General features: G+C 39.0%; 1 protein-coding gene across 29 annotated transcripts in view; it reads right to left on the bottom strand.

The window, feature by feature from the left end:
- The window catches only part of ank2b (ankyrin 2b, neuronal), a 203,536-nt gene continuing 178,338 nt past the window's right edge, over window positions 1-25,198 (bottom strand). For 26 of the 29 annotated variants that reach the window (XM_036216674.1, XM_036216677.1, XM_036216668.1 and 23 more), the window contains 6 exons: window positions 24,979-25,039; window positions 7,476-7,559; window positions 7,200-7,364; window positions 3,877-4,047; window positions 3,632-3,717; window positions 1-551 (listed from right to left, as the gene is read on the bottom strand). In XM_036216674.1, coding sequence (XP_036072567.1) covers window positions 350-551; window positions 3,632-3,717; window positions 3,877-4,047; window positions 7,200-7,364; window positions 7,476-7,559; window positions 24,979-25,039 — 769 coding nt within the window. In that variant the 3' untranslated portion in view covers window positions 1-349. Of the gene's footprint in view, window positions 552-3,631; window positions 3,718-3,876; window positions 4,048-7,199; window positions 7,365-7,475; window positions 7,560-10,188; window positions 10,273-17,021; window positions 17,895-18,459; window positions 24,937-24,978; window positions 25,040-25,198 lie in introns of those variants that run through there. The other 3 variants (XM_036216684.1, XM_036216673.1, XM_024287855.2) reach the window with 3 other exon arrangements.

Raw genomic sequence — 25,198 nt, 5'->3', positions numbered from 1 at the left:
CTCTTCTATGTACAAATCTTTACAATTCTTAACCAAGAAGGAGCTCATGCATATGGCAAATTTTGCCTGCTTTTCCATGAGATTCATCTTTTGATTCACTGTTTTTGTCACATCAGCCAAATGGTGACAAACAGGGAACACCAGCAACAAGTCGAGCTTTCTTTAGTCACCATCAAAGCACAGGAGGTGCCAATGCACAAGAATCCGTTGTTCTGCTTTTCTTATCATCCAGAAACTAAAGAAAACATCTTGGTTGTAATGATCAGTGAGGACCAGAACCCCTTCTGTTTCAGAGGAGCCACATTTCCTTAGTGGTAGATTTTAGGTGAGGATCAGTTGAAGAAGCTGTTTAGTCAGATCTCTCCTCCTCCTGTTGCTCTTCTTCCTGGACATCCTGACAGTAGCGTTGGAGCAGTGCGTTCAGGTGCTGCTGCAGGGCGTCAGGCTCCAGGGCATCTGGGGTGTCCTCCAGGCGTTCCAGGTGCAAGTGCTTTCTCTGTGCATCCCTCACCACAGTCCTTTTCTGGGTGCAAGACTTATGCATTCGGCTTCTGCAGTGCGACAAAGAATACAAGAACAGCTTTTGTTTCTGTGTTGAAGGAAAAAATCCACAGATTAAAAAACAATTGAACTGGAACAACTTCTGTGCAATATTTTGGCCTGACTTCCTTCTTTTCTATAGCCATTTTCATTTTGAAATGATTTGTAATGAGTCAAAAACAGCACAAAAATGTATTTCATCACTTCTAATGTCTTGAAACCTGTGTCAAGAAGGAGTCATCCAACCGTTCTGAAGCCCGTGTTTGTTGACTTGTACCAGCCCAGAGGAAGAGGAAAGCTTCAATCTTCAGCCTCAGCTGCAGCAGTAGGATAAGCTCGACCATTTCGTTCTGAAGTCATTTCAGAATAATTGAATAAACTACAACTTTAAACTGACTCTTGTGGGTTGGTTAAAGGTGGGAAAACAAGCCGTCTAAATGAAAAATAAACCGATGTTTCCACAATATTCGTTATAAGAGCTGTCAGGCGATTAAAAATTGTAATCGCGATTAATTGCATTTTGTCCTGAGTTAACTCGCGATCAATCGCAAATTACTATGTGGCCTTTTTTTAGGAAAAAAAAGTGTGCTTCGTGGAATTTAGCAGTTCTACATTAATTATGAAAACAAGAATTGCAAAATTAATAGTTTTCATCAGAAATACTTTATCTCAATACAATGTTACAAAATAAACTTTCTTAACAATAAAAGGCTGTAACATAAAATACCTAACAAAAGTCCAAGTGCAAGTGAAGGGCATTTTAAATTCAAAACTTCAATCAACGTTCAGTAAAATAAAATAAAATAAAATAAACATCAAAAATAACATTTCCATAACACTTTCATGTTCATTTTTTGTCAGGACCAAATCTTTTCCTCCTCTGCTGAACTACAGTAATAAATGAAATAGAGATTTATCATTTCCAATTAACTTTTGTTTTTTAAAACATTAAAGACTGAGAAAAGCGGGATACACTGTGGACAGTCTGTTACTACTACCGCCGCGTTCTCTGGCTGCAGCTCGATGCAGCGACGTGTCCAGCGGAGCTCACGCCATAAATATGCCGGCAGACAGACCGCTATGCTGGGGCTGGATCACGCTTAAACATCCAGAACTTTGGGATATTTTGCATATTTACACTCAAAGCTGAGATTTATCTTTTCATCTCCAAATAACTGCCGTTGTTTAAACTACATTCAAAACATCCCTCGGTGCGCTTGCTGTTCGGAACGACGGGGGTCCGCAGCTCTCGGGACGCGGCGCTGGACACGAGCCGGTACCACCAGACGTGGTACTGGACGCGAACCGGAGCCGGTTATGGTGCAGGAGCTCTCTGCGTCCTGGCACCGGGCCGGTTCTAGCTAGCAGCTCGGTGGTTGGAGACCCGCCCGTGATCCAGTGAGAGCAGCCGGTGAGATAGAGGGCAATGAGGGACGCCTGCGTGCGGTTTGGAAAGGCACGTATGAGAAAATCCACGATTAATGCGTCAAAAAAATTGTCGGCGTCATGCACATGTCAGATTAATGCGTAATTAACGCGATAAATCTGACAGCCCTATTCATTATATTTAGTTTTAATATCAGATCCTTGCAACAAAGTGGACCAGTAATGTTAAGAACACTGCAAATTCTGGAAGGAAGTTTATCAAACACAATTGAAAAAGGTTTGGTTCCTGCAGTGCCTGTGTGTGTGTCACAAGTGATCGTGGGTCACTTCTTTGATTAGCACTTTGAATGACAGTTTCACTGTCATGCACCACCTTCAGTGTGTGTGAATGAGAGTTTGTTAAAAGCTTTTTGGTCCTTTAATAAAGGTAGGAAATGCTTATAGAAGGATACTCGATTCAACATACTTTCACAGAACAAAATTAGTGATGGACGCTGGGAAGTACGGCTGATGTTCTAAAGCAAACCAGCAACCCAACAGTCAACCTGTGACTGGTCTAAAGTTAAGCAAGACGATTAACAGCTCAGAAACATAACTGACAGTCAAACTTCTTAAGAAAATTATTTTACACAACAATCCAGTAAGTGCCGATAGAATTTGTGATATATTTCAACCAAAAGTCCAAGTTTTCTGCTTTCCTCTAACACAGAGCTGCGTTTGAAAAATTTATATAATTTATTATCCGTCTAAACTCAACAATCTTTTTTGTTCTGTTGTAGTTATCAACTATTTTGTTTATTTGCAAGAGTATTCAATTTAAAGTCCCACTCATCATCATCAGTCATCTTTTGATCTCTTATAAAAGCGTCCCAGTGGTCTTTTAATAAGGATTATGCCAGATTTAGGTAGTAATATCTTTTTTTGTAACAAAAATGGAGAGTAATATCAGAACTATTCAGCTGTGCAGTTTTGATCCAGATTTCAGCTCATGGAGCAGGGCAGCTTTTTCAAATGTCTTTTTTTGTCTACTTCTGATTCACAACAATTTGAGTAAAGAAATATTCAGAAATGCAATTTCATAAGAAAAATGCCACAAGAACATGTTAAAAACACATTGGCAGTGTGTCTTTAAGTCACAACATATCTGAAAACTGTTTCATTAACAACAAAAGCTGGTTTCTGATTTGAATGTTAAAAAAATAACTCGATAGAGTCAGTAGGGAACTGAACAAATTAAAATATGTTCTTGCAAATCAGACTGATTCCAGTTTTGACAGACACCATTGCTTCAAACTCCTCTTCTGCAGAAATGCATCTCATTTAGTTCTTGGCCTTCTGTAATTTAGGAATTACATTTTATAAAACATTGACAGAAGTTATGGAAAGAAAACCGGTTCACCGGATCCGTTGCCTCGGGGTGTTTAGTGTAACATGCTTTCTTTGGGAGCTTAGTACAGGTTCAAACAGTGATGAGCAGAAACGTAACATGGACAAAGTCAAAAACACCAAAGCTCAGAACTCACTAGAGCTGTTAAAGACAAAAAAGGTCTCACCTAAGCAGTAACAAAACCCAAAAGATGAGAAAACTGTGTTACTAAAACAGCAAACATAGCCTGAAATCATTTAAGGAGAAAAGGTGAAATTCTGAAGGTAAAATCAAGCCACGCCTTCAAACTTGAGATTTTTACACTCCATGCAGTCCAACCTTTTAACCACAGAACCATCGCTCTGTAAAGTCTCTTTCTCTACCACATGAGGCACTTTCCCAAAGCCACCAGCATAACCCAATGCCTGCATTGGGATGAATGAGGTGAGAGAGACAGATTAGGAGGAAGAAAATAAATGCAGGCTCACTATTTCTGACATTTAAGCATGTTATGACAGCCTAATTATGACATTAAGGCAGCATAACCTCCTATTGGTGGACCAACACAGACTAATCCCACTAACCTTCTCAAAGTCCTCTCTTGCAGAAGGAAGGTCTGCAGACAATAAGGGGTCTCCTCTCCGCCTCTCCATCCTCTCCCCTTTCACCACCGTTGTCTTGACAACCTTGCTGACCTTTCGTCCCTGAACAGGCTCCACCTCAAACTCTGATGCTGTGGCTGAGCCACAGGTCAGCTGGAAGACATCAGGAACCACTTTGACAATGTCCTCGTGATGTTTATTTTTTCATTCAGTCTTTTGTTTAGCAAAATATTGGACAAATAGGACAGTTATTTACAGATCAGGTTTAGTGCAAAAACAACAAAACAATCAAAGACTGCAATAAATATTCTAAACATCACCATCCATCCATCCATCCATCCATCTTCTTGACCGCTTTGTCCCTTTCGGGGTCGCGGGGGTGCCGGAGCCTATCCCGGCTACTGAAGGGCGAAGGCGGGGTACACCCTGGACAGGTCGCCAGTCCATCGCAGGGCCTCAATCACACACATTCACTCTCACATTCACACCTAGGGGCAATTTAGAGTCACCAATTAACCTATGAAGCATGTTTTTGGACGGTGGGAGGAAGCCGGAGTCCCCGGTGAAAACCCACGCATGCACGGGGAGAACATGCAAACTCCACACAGAAAGGTCCCAGCCGGGAGTCGAACCGGGGCCTTCTCGCTGTGAGGCGAGAGCGCTAACCACTGCGCCACCGTGCAGCCCCTAAACATCACCAACAATTTAATTTATTCACTTATCTATCATAATTTTGCTTCAAAGTGTTAATGGTAAAGGGTATTCAACATGGCACAAATAGTGAATAAGCTTGGCTTATTGAAGCCGGCCCCTTTTAATAATTTAGATTGAATAAAAGGTTGGTTAGTATGTTCTAAATAACATCTTTGTGTATGATGCAGGTGCTCATCTTTGTAACATGTATGATGAATGTAATGAAGATTTATAATCATCCCCCAGACTTTATTACAGTAGAGGAGCACTAAGTAGAAGGTATGCAGTGAGTTATAGTCCAGGAAGGGTTTCACTTTGTTTCTTATTGAAAGCTTTTTGGAGATTTATATTTTTATGTGTCTAATGTCTGTTTTCCAAGAGAGTTTAGAGTCAATTATTCTATTTTTTGTTGGGAAACCATTTATATTTATTTGTTGATCGAAATTTTGCTTGTGGTTACCAAATATAACAATTTTAGCTAGATTTAAATTAAATGATAATCTGTTGCAAATTAGCCATGTTTTAATAATATTTAGTTATTCATTTATAATCTTAATAAGTTTAGAATAACCATCAACACTACAAAAAAATATTTGTGTCATCTGCAAGTTTTAATAATTTTGTTACATTGTAAATGTCACTAATGTACAAGATAAATAGTGTTGGTCCTAATACCAAGCCCTGAGGAACACCACATCCTTTCTAGATTGCTAGAAGTATATTGCTCAGTGTTAGCATGCTGCATCCTTCCTGTTAGTAAACTTTTTATCCACTTCCATGCTAGTCGTCTTATTCCATATCCTTCTAACTTACTAAGTAATATTGTATGATCTATAGTTTCAAAAATTGTTTTTAAATCAACTACTATATCAGCTGAGTGCTTTTTGTTACCTAAAGCAAATTTCCTCTAAGGCATCAATTACAGCCATGGTTGTGTTTCTGTCATGATCCATGCCTCAGTTTTGTGATGTTCTGTTTTCCCTGTCAGTCTCACCATGTTCTGGTCAAATCACTCACAGCTGTTTTCATTTAGTTAATTGTCCTCAGCCTATTTAAGTGTCTGGTCTTCAGTTCTCATTGTCAGGTCATCTGTTCTGTTGTGTCACGTTACTGGTTTGTGTTCTCCTGGTTTTGTCATGTTTTGAGTTCATCTAAGTAAATGTTTGAGTTTCCGCCACCATGTCCTGTCTCCTGCATTTGGGTCCTACACCTCCATCCCTGACAGTTTCTTTTTGTACCAAAACCACCCTGTCCTTCATTTATTAGTGAGGATTTGTCAGAATTTTTTTCTAAATGCTTATCAAAGAGTTTTTCCAAAAAATTGGAAAACTGTAGTAACAATGAGATTGGTCAATAGTTTGTGTAGTTGTATTTGTCCTTTTTATAACTTGGAATAACTTTAGTGGTTTTCATTTTGCTAGGGACACAGAAATGAGAGACTACAGATGTAAACAAGGGGTTTTGAAAGAGAATGTATGACCTGTTTCACCAGAGACGTGTCTATATCATGGCATTCTGTAGATAGTTTAATTTGACTTTTTTTTAAACATTTATAACTTTTTGTTCTGTAATAGTTGTATGGTATATTGAGTTAATTGAATGTTTTCATTTTTTTTATTAACTGCCCAACACTGATGCTAAATCTGGGCCAACCTTTAATAAAATATTTATTTAAATTGTTTACTATAGCATTATTATTTTGCTTTTTACAGTGTGGATCAGCAAGGCAATCTGGGAAAGTGCCATGTCTAATCAGGCTACTTAAGATGTCCCACATTCCTTTTATGGTGTTTTTGTTTTGATTTGACTTTTAAGAAACAGTTTTTGACTAGCTCTAAATTTGAATATGTTGATTTAGATATAGAACTAAAACCTATCCTTGTAGCCTGCTTTCATTGTGAGCTGCATTTTTGTGTAGAATGTTTGAGTGCAGTCCAATTTAGAGGAATTCTGGAGGTTTCTGGCTTCTCAAAAGCTTTCAAAAATTTGCCATTTTCTCTAAAATTCATCCAATCCAAAGCTGTGTCAGTGTTATGAAAACTTTTGCCATCTGCTTAACAGATTAAGAGCTTTCGTGTGCTGTAATAAATGTCTTTTTCCTTAATTCTTTCTTTTTTAAGCTGAAAGACTTTGTTTTTTCACTTCGTCTGTTGTAGTTCCTTTTATCTTCACAAGTTTCATTTAAATTCTTCCATTCAAACTCTGCTGTAGGTTAAGGATTTTCAGGTGTTAGCCATTCACGCTGTGGTGGTGCAGTACACAGCACCGGACAAGACCAAGTTCCAGATCTGAAACCAGGTTCACTCACAGAGAGCATCTGTAAAAGCTCAAATAAATTCCCTTGTGAACAACAACATTGGAGACTGCTGTGATGGGAAGGAAATCCTCTTCACTATCAGAACTGATAAGTAGTTTAAAATGTTAATAAATAAACTAGCAAATCCTTGCTCAATATACAGGAATTGATGATCAGTTTTTCAATCCAAGTGAAAAATCTTCTATCCTGTTCATTTGTAAGAGGAATTTCTGGGTCTTTTCCAAGTTGTCATTTAGGGTGGAGGGTGTGAATTACAGATTAAACTACAGAAATGGAACGATGGAACAGCATTCACCTCTTTTTGTTCTCCTTCACTGTGGATCACTGTTCTCTTCACTACCTGGGACAAACCGCTTCCTTCCTCAATCTGCACCGTCTCCTGCTGGGATCCCTCCATCGTCACTTCCTGCGTCTCCAGGCCATCCGGTGATGCGTACTTACGAATCACCTTCCGTGTGATCTGACAAGAGAAAATGACATTCTTCTAAAAGAATAGCTTTTGCCTGGAGAGCTTCGTCATCATGAGGGGAAACAATGAGGGAGTCATCCTCATGTCAATGGTGAATCTTACTTTCTTGACAACCATGTTGCCATGCTCATCTGTGTACTTCTCTTCTGTGACGGTTTGTGGTGGAATGTCTGGCAGGTGATCCCCCTGCAAAATCACAGAGCAAGAGATCAGTTCACACCTCCAACTTTGACATCTTAAATCATTCAATGATGATCAAAACAGCCTATTTGTCTGGGGTTCAAAACCTCAGAGGATTTTTAATGTATCCCTGTATGTAACAGTAACAAACAAGGAACCAACGTTTTACAATCCACATGCTGTTTTCTTCTGTCATTATTTACTCTGTTCTGAACTCAATAGAAAGATGAGACAAAATGATGGCAAATGTAAAGAGGCAAATGGTAAACAAAGAAATAAGAATCCAATTGATTGAAGTAGTTTAGAAATTGTATTCTCTTTATCTTGAGATCATTTAAATAAGAGTTAGCAAGTCTTATTTAGGCTACTTAGCTATCAAAACAAATTTTGTAATTCCTGGTAATATTAGCGATGAGTAACTATTCTTTAAAGAGCTTTGGTTGGTATTTAACAGTAAATAAGAAAAAAAAAAACATGTTACTTTAGAGACATGCAGAATTAACACAAACAATACTGCCAAAAATGTTTGCATTATTTTGCATGCATATACAGACACATGAGAACATTTCTCTTTAGTATATCGTGGGGTTTAATGACATCAGCCTTTCCTTTGCAGTTACAAGAACTTCAGCTCTTCTTATACTGTTTCCATGTGTGGTTTTCCTGAGGCACATGTGTCATTGATGGTGGTTGAGACAGCCTTCATTCTGGTTCATACCAAATATGTTCTGTCATGTTCTTCTATAGCAGACTGACTTGTCGCTGTATTTACTGCCTTTTCTACATTGAGGGGTTACGTTGAAATAGTATAAGTGTCCATCTCACAGTTCCCACAAAGCCTCTTAATATGCTTCTTCAACCAGACTTAAGGGGCAAAACTTCATTCCTATAGAGTACATGTGTTAAAGTCAAGGCCCGGGGGCCGAATCCGGCCCTCCAGATCATTTTAATTTATTGCTATTATCGGTCCGATGTTATCTTGTGCTTATTTGTAACTTTTTGTAAGCTGTCAATTTCAGCATCTTCATACGTCACTACGCTATCGTCACTAGCATCTTTGGCTGCCAAATTCAGCTTACAGCATTCACACTTGCATTATTGCAGGTAATGCTATATATCTAGTTCATATTATGGTAAAAAGTTAGGGTTCGAAAGTTTTAAAAATGTAGTTTTTAAGTGTTCAATAAATGTTTATCCTGTTCAGCCCGCGACCTAAAGTGCGTTTTGGATTTTCGCCCCTTGTGCGATTGAATCAGACACCCCTGCTGTGGAGCAACCACACGTCAAAATACCCGCTTCTATCAAGCTTCACACTTGCATCAAATGAATCAGATGAAGTCAGGCACCAAAAATTTGAAGCTCTAGAGACTTTGAGTATGCAGAAAGTTGATAACTTCTGTGCACTAAAGGTTTCTTCTTCTGTCGGTCTTTGTGGGCTCCTACTTTATAAGGCCCGCTAAATGGTTTAATCTTGCCCAGTTGTGAACAAATAAAATATGAGAATGTTGGGAAAAAAAGCAAGTTTCTAGCCCATTCTTGTGGTGAGTTAAGGTTTCCGGGTATTCAAAGAAATCACTGCAATGTGCAATTCTGGGAAAGCAAAAGAAAAGAAATACATGCATTGCAGTACATCAGGAAATTAACAGGATATCTTTGCAGACACGTGCCACATCTGGGTAAGATGCACTTTGGTTCCCTGCCAGCCTCACTGCTGATAAGTTGTTATGAAAATGAGCAGGTGTGACACCACAATTACCAAAATTTCGTCAAAAAGCAGAAAGATTGACATTGAGTGCTGAGCTTTCTAGGAAAAATGTACAAAACAAAGAAGAGCTACAGATAAGTTGACCATGGGTTCTTTGGCTATTATGTTACTGGTCTGGCCTGCTTAAAATCAGGTTGAATCTGGCCCCTGAACAAAAATGAGTTTGACACCTCTGGCTTTGGTAATTTTCTTGTAATTATACCACAAGCAGTTGACTATGAAATATTTACTGCACAACTTACTGCACGATTGGCACCTACACGCAACATAAACCTGAAGTGAAGTCGATGAGAGCAACTCATCTTTTCTCATATTTGTAAAGCAGTCTACCTGTCTACATACAATTTTATGCACCTTTGATTATGGAAGTAGTCGAGAGCTTAGTGGCCCTTTTGGATGAGTGTTCACTCTATAGAGTGAATGGTTGTAGGTCCAGCCATATATGGCTGGACCTACAACCATTCCAAGGACTTTAAAAATGGGACCTAAAGCCGCCCTGCTTGGGGCTCGGCATGAAGGGTTTGGACTGGAGGTTTTAGCGACCACAGCTACTCAAGACCTGGTGAGAGTGCAGCAGTGATCCAATGTAAAGAACAGTAACCCAGATGTTTGACTAGAGTGATTTCATGGGAGACATCTAAATCTACTTATTTGGATGAGTGGTAGAAAAAAAAAAAGTTTATCGATAGTGTTTCTTTAACCGAAACAGCTAAATTTCATCTTCCCAAAAGTACAACTTTTTTTTTTCCTTTGAGGTGATGTGGTCAATCTGGTAAATTAGAGTGAGTGTATGGGGGCCACAAACAAAAGTTACCATGCCATTCATTCTGCCTCCACAATGGTTCTCAGCTGGATTATATATGTTTTTACCTTAATAATTATTCTGCGACGGACCACCCTGGTGGTCAACACTTCCTCCCCTGAGCTATCAGACAATAGCTCTTCTGCTATCTCCTGGGAGACGGCGCAAAACCAAGGTGGGTTAAAAATATTCCATATTAACAACTGAGTCCTGCATGCAACTTTTCTCTTAACCTCACTTTCATGTTTAAACATTTAAGAAGTTTATATGTAGTGAGAAGGCATCGAAATAGAATCATACAACCCAGCAAAAGTGATGTGAGATAAAGAGAGCACAAAGAAATGGAAACACATTCAACCATACAGTAAAAACAACAAAACACTAAAGAGGACCATGCTGAAACTACAGCCAGTGTGTAAAATATTTGGGTATCCTACATTCAAAACTACAAATTTTGTAGAAGAGGACATTAGCAAAACTAGGAAATAGATAGAAAAGGAACAAAAATTTACCTTTTTGTGTAAAAAAAAAGCAAGAATGTTTTTTTGTACAAAACAGCAACAAAAAAAATGTAAAAAACAGTTTAGCAAACATAAATTTTGTGATGAATGTTAGGATAAATAAAATAAATCTGTACACCTTATGTTAAAGTTACGTTACTGATTTTTTTTTCTGTTTGAGAGAAAACATCGTGTTCTGATGTTAATTATAGACATTCAATATGTTTGAGGTTTAAATGTAAATGACTGAGCTTCATTTTTTAGTGAGACAGCAAGTTCTCACCACACTTATTTGAACGCAAGATGTACATTTCTTCTTATCTAGATCCTAAGATATCATACATGTTGAACTTGCTCATGGCAATGTAAGCCATCTTGGGTGCAGAGACTGGAACTTTGTTTTTTTTTTCCTGTTTTAATTGTGTGTGTATTAGTGTTAGTAAAAAGGCAGGTCCCTCGACAACCCAAAGCCCGATCTTGGACCTTGGCTGCCTCTTTGGCAGGGAAGAAAACCTTAGCTTTTGCAGTAGGGCGAGAGATATTGGCTAGATATAGTTGGGCCCCCTTCCACACACAGCCTCTGATCTGAAACTCAGTCCCTCGAGAGGGGTTGGACTCTCCATCAATCATGGTAAGAGGTGACAGGCCAGTGTGGGCATACTCATGAGCCCCCTGCTCATCCACCAAGTGTTGGAGTTCACACCAGATGATGAGAGAGTAGTGTCTTTTCACCTTCAAATGGGGGAAAGGTTTCCGACTGTGGTATTGGCTTACGGGCCAAACAGCAATTCGGAGTACTCAATCTTCTTGGTGTCCCTCAGAGGGCAGGAGTCTGCAACCTGCAGCTCCAGATCCACACGTGGCTCTTTTATCTCTCCATGGTGGCTTCTTGGCCAAACATAAAAAAAGTCATGGAGACTGCTGATCCAGCCATGTCGACCGTCAGAGTCAGCAGCTCCCCCTAAACAAAACTACCTAAAGAAAACAAATAAACAAAGCCCAAAAACTAAGACTACCAAGGTCCAACCCCAAACTAAAATAACTAAACCCAGCAGTGTAAGACTGCTGAGGACAAATAGGGAAGACAAAAAATAAATAAAAGAAAAGGGAAAAAAAGCTTTTTTTAAAAGTAAGGATTATTTAATTCGCATTTATTTAATTTAGATGAGTTAAATGTATAAATTGATGCCTGAGGTTCACATAGATGATAAATTATGTAGGTTTATACATCCTGTTGACCTGAAGATGTCTAGTTTGATCAACTCTACCTCCAGAATGAACAGATTTTATATCCAAAGCAAAACTTTGGGAAGAAGTTTGATCTTTATGAGTTAAAAGCACATATTATCTTATGCTGCACAATATTGTTTACTATTTGCGCAGAGCTGCACTGAGATCATCCTGTTTGGCACAGAGCATCTTTTATTTTAAAAATAAGTTATTTGAGCTTCTGTCAAATGTAAAGGTTCTTTTTATATTTTTTCTTTTGTTTGTGCCAAAAAAAAGACTAGCTGTTTTTTGGAAACATTCCACCCCTCCAACTGTCTCAGCCAATCATTCTTGGAGGCTTAATCATGTCATTAGTCTGACCAGTACAAAATTGTTAACATCCTCACTTTTTTGGTTCATAAAGTCCCACAGTTCCAACAAAAATAAGGATTCAAAGGATTGAAAGGATTTATAATGTCAGACCAGTGGAGAAATTCATGTCACTTGCAGAGATTGGAACTCAGGTCCCGGGGAAAAATATAAACAAACAAATGAACAAATAAATAAAGTAAACATATAGAACACAACAGTCACACAGAGTTCAGCAGCCTGAGAGCTTCAGGGAAGAAGCTGTTTCGGAGCCTGGTGGTTCTGGATCTAATGCTCCTCAGCCTCCTGCCTGATGGGAGTGGCTGGAACAGACCATGTGCCGGGTGGGTGGGGTCTTTGATTATGTTCAGACCCCTTCTCCTGCATCCTATGTAGAGGTCCGTGATGGTTGGCAGCTCTCCCCAACAGATATAACAGCTAAAGCTTGTGTTTAGTGCTGTACTTTATCGCAGGATCTGGTGTCAGACCATGGAAAAAGTGAACAAAATAATGAAGTTCAGCTGGACAAATGAAGTTTATGCATCTCCCATAATGCATTGGGTTAAAGTGACTACACTTCTGCTCAATGCTACTAAAATAAAACAATTTATTCACCCAAAAATAATAAAAACATGTTTTGTTGACACGACAGAAATAATAATCATACTTCAAAATGTTCACTTTTTATGTTGTTACAATTGAACATAAACATGAATATAATGTTTAAAAAACAAACATGTTGTGATCATATAATTGTTAAAAATGTTACTGTTGTTCTGGCACAAACATATAAAGAAATTTAAAAAAGCATACTAATATAAAACAGTTTTTTGTGAGGTTACATAAAGTTGCATATTATTAAAAGTTAATAATAAATGCAATCTCTTGAGCAAATTTTCAACTAATTTAGTTGAAAATTATTATTGAAAGCTATCACAAATTTTATTACAATGTTTAGGAAAAACAGCCGCAACTTCCAGCTTTTCTGCCTGAATGATTACAAATTGTTACGAGATTGTGAAGGGACTGCACCTCAATACAGACTATAGAGTTTCTCCTGTTTTACATATTTGGGTGCTGGTGTGCTGCAGACTTTTTGTCAAGGAAAAAAGTGTACCTTGGCTAAAAAAGGTTGAAAACACTGCCCTAGAGATAGAGGGAGAAACTCGGAGTGAGCTCTGAGTAAACCTGCTGGTCCTCGACATCGAAAGGAAGTTGAAGTGACTCGGGTAGCTCCCAAGAAATGCTTCCAGGAGGCATCCGGACCACATGGTCATTGCCTAAGAAGATGGATAGATGGATAGAAATCAATCATCCATCTATCTCACTGCTGTGGAGCAGTGGTGGAACTCTGATCGAAAGATCACAGGTTCGGTTCCCGCCTTGGCTGCCCATGTACTGAAGTATCCTTGGGCAAGACACTAGGGATGTAACAATTCAGTCAAGCCAAGATTTGATTTGATTCACAGTTTTGAAGTTTTCGATTTTTTCCGATTTTTTTGTTCTCAACACAATGAATTGAAGGTATTTTAAGGTATTTTCTTTTTTCCCCTTACATCAAACAGTATGTTTTCCTACCAACAGAAAAGGATTAAATACAAATAAACAATTTCATTATATTATGTTGAAATTATATTATTTTTTTTAATTTTTTTTATTTTTTTTTCAGATGATATTGTGATTTGTAGTAAGAGCAGGGAACGGGTGGAGGTGGAGTTAGAGAGGTGGAGGTTTGCCCTGGAAAGGAGAGGAATGAAGGTTAGCCGCAGTAAGACAGAGTACATGTGTGTGAATGAGAGGAACCAGAGTGGAAGAGTGAGGTTACAGGGAGAAGAGATAAAGAAGGGGGAGGAGTTTAAGTATTTAGGGTCAACAGTACAGAGTAATGGAGAGTGTGGAAAAGAAGTGAAGAGGAGAGTGCAAGCAGGTTGGAATGGGTGGAGAAAAGTGTCAGGTGTGATGTGTGACAGAAGAGTTTCAGCACAAATGAAAGGAAAGGTGTACAAGACTGTGGTGAGACCAGCCATGTTGTTTGGACTAGAAACAGTGGGACTGAAGAAAAGACAGGAAGCAGAGCTGGAGGTAGCAGAGATGAAGATGCTGAGGTTCTCTTTGGGAGTGACCAGGATGGATAGGATCAGGAATGAATACATCAGAGGGACAGCACATGTTAGAGGTTTTGGAGATAAAGTCAGAGAGGCCAGACTGAGATGGTTTGGACATGTTCAGAGGAGAGACAGTGAATATATTGGTAGAAGGATGCTGATTTTAGAGCTGCCAGGAAAGAGGTCTAGAGGAAGACCAAAGAGGAGGTTTATAGATGCAGTGAATGAAGACATGAAGGTGGCTGGTGTTAGAGTGGAGGATGCTGAAGACAGGCTTAGATGGAGGAAACTGATTCGCTGTGGCGACCCCTGAAGGGAAAAGCCGAAAGGAAAAGAAGAAGAAGATATTGAAATTATATTATATATTAATTATATTATATAAATCCTTTTATACTCAGTTCATGTTGTTTTTCACGTGTGACGACCCGCTCCGCCCGCTCAGATTGGACTCTAGCCCTTCCGCTCCGCTTAGCTTGTTTACATTAAAAGTGGGGTGATCTGGACCCCACAAGACAGTACGCTGAACTTTTTTTTTATCTTTGATTTTTAAGTTTCACTAATGTCCATGGCAGACATAAGATCCTGTCCACCTTTGTCCACATTTGTCCACGTTTGTCATGGAAGGAATCACACATCAATATGTGGTTGGAGTCACCTGGACCACAAAGAGAGCAGAAGGGTTAAAGCAATGGAAGAGGGTCATGTGGTCTGATGAGTCCAGATTTACTCTGTTCCAGAGTGATAGGCACATCAGTGTAAGAAGAGAGGCAGGTGAAGTGATGCACACATCATGCCTAGTGCCTACTTTACAAGCCTGTGGGGGCAGCGTTATGATCTGGGGTTTCTGCAGTTGGTCAGGTCTGGGTTCAGCAACAGTACGTGCTCAAAGAATGAAGTCAGCTGACTACCTGAATATACTGAATTAGGTTACTACATCAATGTATTTCTTCCTCCCTGATGGCACGGGCATATTCCAAGATGGTAATGCCAGGATTCATCGGGCTCAAATTGTGAAAGACTGGTTCAGGGAGCATGAGACATCATTTTCACACATGGATTGGCTACCACAGAGTCCAGACCTTAACCCCATTGGGAATCTTTGGGATGTCCTGGAGAAGGCTTTGCGCAGCGCTCAGACTCTTCCATCATCAATGCAAGATCTTGGTGAAACATTAATGCAACACTGGATGGAAATAAATCTTGTGACTTTGCAGAAGCTTATCCAAACAATGCCACGGCGAATGTGTGCTGCAATCAAAGCTAAAGGCGGTCCAACCAAATATTAGAGTGTATGACCCTTTTTTTGGGTGGCGACATTTTTTTTGGCCAGGCAGTGTAATTAGAAAAGCACTATACAGTGGTGGACAAAAGTGTTGGTACCCCTCAGTTAAAGAAGGACAAACCCACAATTCTTAAATAAAACACCTGTGATGTCAATTAAAGGACACACCTGAGTTAATCATGTCACTTTGGTCAAATAGTTTTCAATCTTTCATTGAGGTACCATCATTTTTGTCCAGGCCTGTTTCATTAGTTTGTTTTTTTAAATAATTATGTTAATCAACAATTCAAAGTTGATGGCTGATTTTGATTGTTTAATTTAAAAAAAAAAATATTTATTGTTACTTTTGTAAGTTTTGAGTTATTTCAGTGAGAATTGTGGGCTTGTCCTTCTTTAACTGAGGGGTACCAACACTTCTGTCCACGAATGTACATGTTCCTGCACGCCATTTACCATTTATGCCATTCATTCAAAACTATCAACTTGTTCTTTGCAGACATTGCAGCACCAATGGTCGTCAAACCAGATTTGTTGATCTAGAAACCAATATGTCTGCAAAACAAGACATTGCTGCTTTTTGTCTTTTCATTCTCTGTAAGGAAGAAACAATGGACTAATTTGGTATCAAATACGATTTTTGGCTTCTAAGAACTTTAAATTCTGTGTGCTTTTAAACATGGTCTCTTTCTTCATTAGTTGAGTGATTTTGTCTTGTAATTCCAATAACAAAGGAAACTACAGTGTCTTAATTAGCTACACTGTTTCAAGTGGTCAATGTTTTGATGAGTTTGTGCTCATCTGCTACATTTTCTTTTACTGCTAGAGCCACCATGTTTACCTCTTTTTTTGGTAACCGATATTAGTATCATTGTGTGTGTATCTGCTTCTTTCCTGCACTCTCAAATCCTAATCTGGTTGAAAAAAAAGGCCAAGAACTTTAGTCTAGTTATTTAAAGGTTTCTTCCCAAAGTTCAGTTGAACAAATTGATACAGATATGCCTACCTTTCACCAAAAGTTGACTAACCAGCTGAACTTTGGATCACTGTGGATCAGCAAGATACCCAGAATCTTCTAAGATTCAAATAATATTTCACACACAGCTGAGAATGACAGCATGCTTGACTCACAAGACTGAGTAAAAACCAATACATGAGATATAAAGTTGATGTTTAAGTGGTCAAAAGATATTCAGTATTTTAAAACATGAGAATTTCAACTCAATATCAAGGCCGTCAACATTTGTTTCTAAGTTTCAAACACTCCAGGTTTTTCTTTGAAGGTTAGAGGGTCATGCACAAAATAAAAATAAAAAAAACTCACTAGCACTATTATGTCAAGAGGTTGTGTTTTTCTTGAATACACCGACTCAATTTATAGATTGAAATCAGGCAAGTTAACAGCTGATGCAAGAACAAGCTCATGCTTATCCTCTTACCCTTTTCAAGAAGTCGTCATCAGCACCATCATAAAACCCTGCCTGATCTCTAGAAAAAAACTCCTCAAACAGTGGCAGATCCCCTTCTGTGGGAGATCCCAGTGAGCCCTCTGAACCCCAAAGATCATCCTCAATATGTTCACTGCCAAAGGAGCATTTGCAACCATCGGACTGGGAAAAAGATTGAAGGCCTGATTTCACAAAGTCACTATCAGGATTCCTCTTTGGTAATTGGGACAGTGGTTCAAACACATGATAGGCAATGTCATGCTCCAGTTTCTTATCATCTGGTTCAGAAAACTCTTGTCTGCATTCATAAAACTCCAAGTCTGAGTCAGATTGTGGTGGAGACTGAGATCTTTTGCACTTTTCCTTGAGAGAGATATTTGGTTCTTTGGATTTAAACTGTGGGAGCCTTGTCTCAAAGTCTGAGAGGACTTTCTTGAAGCCTGGAGAAAACTCAACATCTTCAAAAGTTTCAGAATGACTCATAAGGGTTGTATCTTGTGAAGGAACTTGAGCCAAACTATAGTCACAAAATTGTAGAGAAACTGAACTTAAATCATTTAATGAAGTTTGAGTCCATTGAGAAACTCCAAGATTTGGATTATCTGTATATATTTCATCTGGTGGTAGCAAAGACTGAGTTGACTCAGGTGAAAAAAACTCAATTGGCTGTGCTTCCTTTAGGGGCACACCACACTCTGGATATCTCAGAGCCCCCTCATTTGTTGATAAAACTGCAGTGACAGTTCGGTGAGTGTTATTCAAGGCCTGGTCCATCTGGAAGGGAACTTGAGTTGGCTTTCTAGCAGACAATAGTATGCTTTGTAAATCATTATCTGTTTGAAAGTCTGTTTCTCCAGAAGTAGCCTGTAAGGGAAATGATCTTATTGAGTTGATTGCAATTATCAGAACTCTTGGAATGCACTTTAAGAATGACTTTAGCATGCATCTAGATTAGTGTCACACTAGTTAACTTGTTCAAACACCATCACTTCGGTTTAGAGAAGGGGTGTCAAACTCCAGGCCTTGAGGGCCAGTGTACTACATGTTTTCCAACCAACCTGCTGTTGAAGCTCCTTATTGGCTAAACACACCTGATCTAGGTAATCAGCAACAAACAAGGCAGGATTTCTGGAAAACAAACAGGCCCCTGAGGCCTCGAGTATTACACCCCTGGTTTGGAGCCAGATGCTCAAGGTGGAGCCAGAACATGCAAGTTTTGCTTATTTTTTTTACAGGTATTCCATTTAGATCATTAATAAATGTTAAAATAATGCAATACTTAAAATACTTAATTCCATAGTAGAAGCCATCACGTGTATTAGTTTGTCACGACATTTCCTGGGATTTAACCATTCTATTTTTTTAGGTGTTTTGTTAATTTTTACAAATTAAGTCAGTGATTGTTACAGATTTATGCTTTCATTCTTACCACTTGAGAAGCTGGGACTTTCTTCAGTTCTCCTGGACTGACATCTTGGGTCCTTTCCTCCTTTGTTTTTATATATTTATGTTGTGCTGACTCTTTTTTTCTTTCTTCCTTACAAATGGTGGTTTGTATTCTATCGAAATCTCCACTCTCTGTTATATTTAGTGAATAGTCCACTGGTTCGTCTTTCAATTGTGACTCCATAATATGTTCAGAGTCAAAGCTAAAATATTCTCTTGTAACACGACAGGCTATCAGACCTGCTAACTCATCAGAAATATCATAGCTAAAGTCTGGTTCTTGTTCAGATTCAATGCTTTCAGGACTAAGAGGTCTTGGGCAATCATTGATCCAGCAATCAATTGGTAAAGCCATGAATTCAGAATCTGATGACAATGCAACTGGTGAGGATGACATGTCAATAGAAGTTGCATCCATGGAATAAGGAGACACCCACATGAACATGGGTGCAGGTGAGTCTGGTGGGAGTCTTTGGAATTCAACAACAGATGATATGGCTTCAGGGGAAGATGGTCTGTCAATCTCAGCAAATACTGACATTGTGACTATAGGCTCATCTTCTAAATCTGAACTTAGGGATTCTAGTGATGACGACTGAGGTATAGCAGTGAATTCCACTACTTCTGCTACAAATTGAGGTACAGGAGAGTCCGGAGAGAGTGACCTATTCTTATTGAACTCAGGCAATGTGTTTGGAGAGGATCTTCTGTCTTCATCCAGGAGCATACTTATTTTTGATAGATTTGGTGTATACTCAGGCAGTGACTGAAGTGATAATGACCTCATTCTCACAATCAGATCATCAGAAAGACCAGAGGGTGGAGATGATGGATGGAATTCTGCATAATCGGATTCCAAATCTATTTTATTGTAATGTGTATCTGATTCTGGGATGTCAAGTAAAGGTGATGTAGATCTAAAATGATGGTCAGTGGTGTTTACTGATGTATCCATCAAAATGTGGTCACTCCTATTCTTAGGATCAAGAACTTCAAGTGAGTGTATTTCTTGCTTGTAAAAAACTGTTTCTGAATCTAAGTTATCTTCAGTCACTGGTGAACGTGACTCTGGCTTAGGTATGGTACTGGTAACTTTGACTGTGACAATGTTTTCATTTGTATGAATTATATGGCTATTTTCTTCATATTGTGGAACATTCATCATACACTCGATTCCGCTGTCATATAATTGCATAATTCTGTTCTTTCTGTTAAAGGTTTCTCCTGCATACTGAGGGTCACATAGTTGTGATATCAGCTTCCGAGGCTCAACATCACCAAAGAGATCGTGCTGTGCTGCAGTAGCAGCTGAGTCTTCACATGAGAAAGGATCCTTTGGTAATGTTATCACATTACCAAAGGATTCTATCATCTGTGATTTTGCTAATGGTAATTCCACTGAACCTGGCTCATCACAATCTGGTGATGCTGATCTCTGATCTGCATGGTATGAACCTAAATATTGTGATAAATCATCACAATCTGTCAGCTGCATTAGGGGCATGTTTTCTGCAGCCTTTGCTGTTTCCACAAGTATATTTGTGAAATCAGATAGTGGTGACACAGAAGTTAAATGTGAAATTTTACCAGTAGATATATTTGACTGGCATGACAGCATTCTCTGGTCATTGGTATCTTTGTTAAATAAAGAAAAATGTTTTAAATCATCCTCTATATCAGATATCAGTGACTCTGTGCAGGAACTTTTACAGTACCTTTTGGAGGAATCGGTCAGTGGTGAATCTGGACATAGGGTTGTGTTTTCGCTTAATGACTGAATTGATTCTGGAGATAGTGATCTAATATTTCCAAGTAACTTTAATGTCCCATGTGACATGGTTTTGGATTCTGCAATAGAATCTACAGAGAATTGTCTTTTCTGGACCACTTTCTTTTCCAATCCATCTGATTTAGGTGAATCTGGTCCAATGCCAAATTTCAAGGTCATTGAAGACCTGCTTAGTGAATATTCAACATCTGATTCAACAGGCTCAGTGGAAGGAGATCTATTGCACACATCCATAAAATAGTGTTCAGTTTCTCCTGCTATACACTGAGAAATTGGTGAATCAGGTAACACAACCTTGTATTCATCTGCATCTGCTCCAGAGTCTGGTGAGGTGGGTCTGCTATCAATAAAGACTGGTCCCAAGCTAAGAACAATGTATTCAACATCTGAAGATGCTGACTCAGAGGATACTGACAGAGTTTCAAAATTACTTACAGAATAACCAAACACTGATTGCACATAGTCAGGTAAAGGAGAATCAGTGTAATGGTGGACTGAAAGGAAAGACTCAGGAGAAGAAGGTCTAGTTTCAGTAAACAATAGTGAAGGTAGGTTCATTTTCCAATCTAATGAATTAATCTCAGTTGTTATTGATCCTAGTTTTATATCAGTTGAAGTACATTCACCTTTTAAAAATGAAGGAATAGGGGAGTCACAGGAAAGTGCTGAGCATGACCTGTTACCCCTGATGTCAATTTCAGTAGGCAACAAATGTAACCTGAAGTCAGGGACTGGAGAATCAGGAGAAAGACTCCTGAAGTTATCATCTGAAGGTAAGGAATCTGGTGATAAGGGTCGCTCTTCAATTGACAATAAAGAAGATAATTCAATTTCTGAGCTTGGAAGCAAAGATTCAGTTGAAGTGGACCTTGATGCTGAGTGTGTTAAGAAAGACTCTTGTTGATACACTGTGAATTGAGGTATAGGAGAGTCTGGGGAAAGAGCTCCAAGTTCATCTTTTGAAATAGCTGAATCAGGAGATGCTGCTCTGTCATCAAAAAGCCAATCTAAAGTCAAATCTGTCTCCAAATCTTTTCCTGAAAGCCAAGACTCAGGTGATGTGGATTGGATTTTTACTGGTCCTTCAAAAGATAAAAACACAGGGTAGTGAGGTATGGGAGAGTCCAAGGACAAAGCTCTATGTTCCGAATCAGACAGGCCAGATTGAGAGGATCCTGCCCTGTCCTCAAACATAAAAATGTCTGAAATCAAAGAAACATTTTCTGAATACAAACACTCCGACTCTGATGAGCATGACCTGTTACCTCTGATGTCAATTTCAGTAGGCAACAAATGTAACCTGACGTCAGGGACTGGAGATTTAGGAAAAAGACTCCTGAAGTTATTATCTGATGGTGAAGAATCTGGTGATAAGGGTTGCTCTTCCGTTGACAATAAAGAAGATAATTCAACTTCTGAGCTTGGAAACAAAGATTCAGTTGAAGTGGACCTTGATGCTGAGTGTGTTAAGAAAGACTCTTGTTGATACACTGTGAATTGAGATATAGGAGGGTTGGGGGACTCTTTTTTTCCTTCTTCTGTGTCTGAATGTAAGGAAGGAGATTGATATTTTGTGCATGTTTTTGGGGTCTCTAGTGCCACTTCACTAAATTTTCCAAAATTAGCCCCTAATGATAAACCTGTGAGTTCATTTATTGTTCCCATTGATTCACTGTCAGGCAACAATGGCATGTCTTTTGTTTCTGGTTTCAAAGAAAACAGAGTGCCTGACATCCCTCCAATGCTGTGTGGAAGATTGACTGAAGTAGCATTGTCAACATCAAATGGAACTGGTTTAGGAAAACTAGCACTAAACCCCACAAATGAGGGAAAACGTTCAATTTCTCTGGCAATGATACAAGGGCAGCTTTGTGATTTTTTTTCTGGATCTGATGAAAAGGACTTTGGCGACATAGGTCTAAGTGAAACTGAAGAGGGCCCAGAGTATAAGTGCATATTTTTAAAAACAGGCGAATTTTGTGTTGTAGCTTGCTGATTATCTTTAGCAGTACATGACTGAGAAGAATCTCGTCTTGATATATCATGTGGCTTTAACCTGTCTTGTGCTTTCAGTCTACATTCTACTCCAGACCCAATTGGGCAAGATATTTGGCACAATTCTTTAACACTCTCTTCTAACCCACTTGCTTTGGGTACAATGGTTTTCTTTACATATTGAGGATCGTAAATGTGAGAGATGAATTTCCACTGCTTTGAATTTGCAGCTAAATGGTGAACTTCCATGTATTTAGAAATTGGCACTGAAAAATCAGGGTTCTCAAATGCAAGTTCTGGTCTAAATGTACCATTTGTACTATCACCAAAGCTTGCATTTATATTTTTCCCTTTCTTTTTACTATTTTCATCCTCATGTTTTTGAGGACTGCAACCATTTTCTTGTAATTTGTCTGCTTTTAGTAAGCAATGGGAATGCTCTTTTGTCTCCAGATAGCAATCAACTGATAGAATTTGAGACTCGTTATTGTTGTCACACCCCTCTCTATTTGTTTTCTCCACATTAGCAGTTTCAAATTTTAGATCAACATGGACAGGATGTGATTCTGCCACAATAATCTTAGTTTGTCTTTCTTTAAGTGAAATATATTTTTCAGCATGGTTAATATCTGATGGATCAGATTCTGGCATAATTGTGTAACTTGAGTGATTTACTTCCTTGTCTAACACTGGTGTCATTGTTCTGCAATTGGGGCAACTGGGTCCTGAGCCTGATAAAAGTGCACTTTGTGCAATATCGTATAGAGATATCATATTCCACTCACCATCACTTTCTGATATCACTTCCACTGACACAGGAGGCCTGTTTTCAATGTCAGTTACTGAAGGTGTTGAACTGTAATCAAAGATCTTGGAATCAAATAGACATGCATCGTTTTTGACAACACGTTGTGTTTCAACTGATAATCCTGAAGAAGGTGATGAAGCTCTCTCGTCAGGATCGAAACATGCTAAAAAACCTGAACCCTGCTCTAGTTCTGAGCATACAGACTCTGGAGAGCCGGATGTATTTGATGGAAATAGATAAGCTATGTCAAGAAAATTGTTATTGTATGCAGGGACAGGAGAATCAGGTGACAATGGCGGATGTTCGTTCATTGAAAATGAGTGTTTTGGAGATGTGTTTCTGTCATTATTAAACACATATGAACGGTTTTCTTCAGAATATAAGTGTTCTGACTTAGGCAAACTACATTTGCATGCTGTAAAAGGTGCAGTGGCAAATTCCATGAACTGTGGCGTAGGCGAGTCTGTTTGACATTGGCTGGATGAATGAATGGACTCTAAAGATGCAGATGACCTGATCTCGTAGTTTTCAGGAGTTCCACACAAACCAGATGGTAGATAAATTGTTTCTAAAATGAAAGACTCAGGTGATAATGTTCTGTTATCTATGTCAAATTGAGGTGAGATAGACCTTTCACTACTATAGTCACTGCCTGGAGATACTGGGTGGCCAAATGGCCTTTCATTGGAAATCATTGGGGTTAGTGGCCTTTCTTTTGATTCATTTGTTAAGAACGCAGGACTGCACATCACTCCACTCAGCTGAAGTTGGCTCTGAGTAGAATTTTCATCATGAGTAGGCTCCCATGGAATAAAAGGTGGTGGGAGAGGGGACAAAGGGCTAAAATTGGGTACTGGAGAATCAGGTGCCAGAAGACTCAGCTCATTCATGGATGAAACAGACTCAGGTGAGGAGGTTCTGGCTTCTGTTGAGAAAGCGTCCGCATTTGGCAAACATTCAAGTGAAGCAGTACTATCTTCACATTCTTCAAGTATGCTCTTGGACATCTTTTTCGGTTTCTGTTTCTTCTTTAAGTGTTCGGCACTAGCTAGCATGACATCAGTAGAGTAAGACTCTTCTTGCTTAGTATTTGAACCATGTGGTTTTTGAACAGATCCCACAACAGTGGGCATTTCTATTTTATGAGATATCTCAGTTGCAATGTTCAGTTTGGCTCTGGATGAATTAAGCAGTGTTGGCATTTTCTGGAATTGATCTGCATTCTGAATAGATTTTGCATTCACATCAGCTGACATTGAGGTCTGACCAACATCCGTAACATTCCCAATTGTTTTATTTTCATGAAGTGGTCCCTCACTCACCACCAACCGATCCTTACCATCTGCAACTAGTAACTCAAGATCGGATCCATAAAAGACTCCATAGAGTCTACGTGACACTTCATCCATGTAAGTTTGCTTCTGAGGTCTTTGATCAGGACTTGCACTCAATGAGTTGCACTCAAGAAAGGCTTTGTTTAAAGGCTGCTGTTGGAGAGACGATTTTTCTGAGACTTCATCTATTTCTTTCAGTTCCACGGAAATCTTGTCAAAATCTTGTTCAGCTTCTTCACACTCACCCAAGCTTTCCCCAAAATCCGTCAAAGATAAAGAGCAGCTTTCACATACACTTGTTTGAGAGCTATTAGATGTCTCTTGTAAAGGTGGTTGGGATAACAAGTGCTTCTCGTCTCCAAAATGAGTGGTGCGTAGACACTCCAAGCTCCAGTCCTCACCACCATCTCCCCCTTCATATTCAAAAGTCCCTTCATTATCACGTGGTTCATAAATGAGGCTGAGAGGGGGAGTAACCTGAGCACACAACTTGGGTGCCCCCTTGTATACAGGGTCAATTAAATGAGATCGAAGATTGTAAGGAGAGGTTCTGTAAAGCGTGAAGAAAGGACTTACTTGTCTATAGATGCCAGAGTGTGCTAAGTCTTTTTCTCCCTTGTATATTCCTTGTAATGATCTGTGGAAAAAGAACATTCCAATGGTTATCCACATAATAGTTATTTTGGTAGGATATTAACATTTAGAATTTGTAGGCCAACAGTAGACAGCATGTTGCAAGATCTCATTTTTTAAACTTCTGGTAGAATAAATCTACTAATGAGAGTAATACTCAGGT

The sequence above is a fragment of the Oryzias melastigma genome, linkage group LG18, assembly GCF_002922805.2.
Source record: "Oryzias melastigma strain HK-1 linkage group LG18, ASM292280v2, whole genome shotgun sequence".
Taxonomy (NCBI): Eukaryota; Metazoa; Chordata; class Actinopteri; order Beloniformes; family Adrianichthyidae; genus Oryzias; species Oryzias melastigma.
The sequence above is the reverse complement of the archived record's forward strand: the minus strand, read 5'-3'. Positions and strand labels throughout refer to the sequence as shown.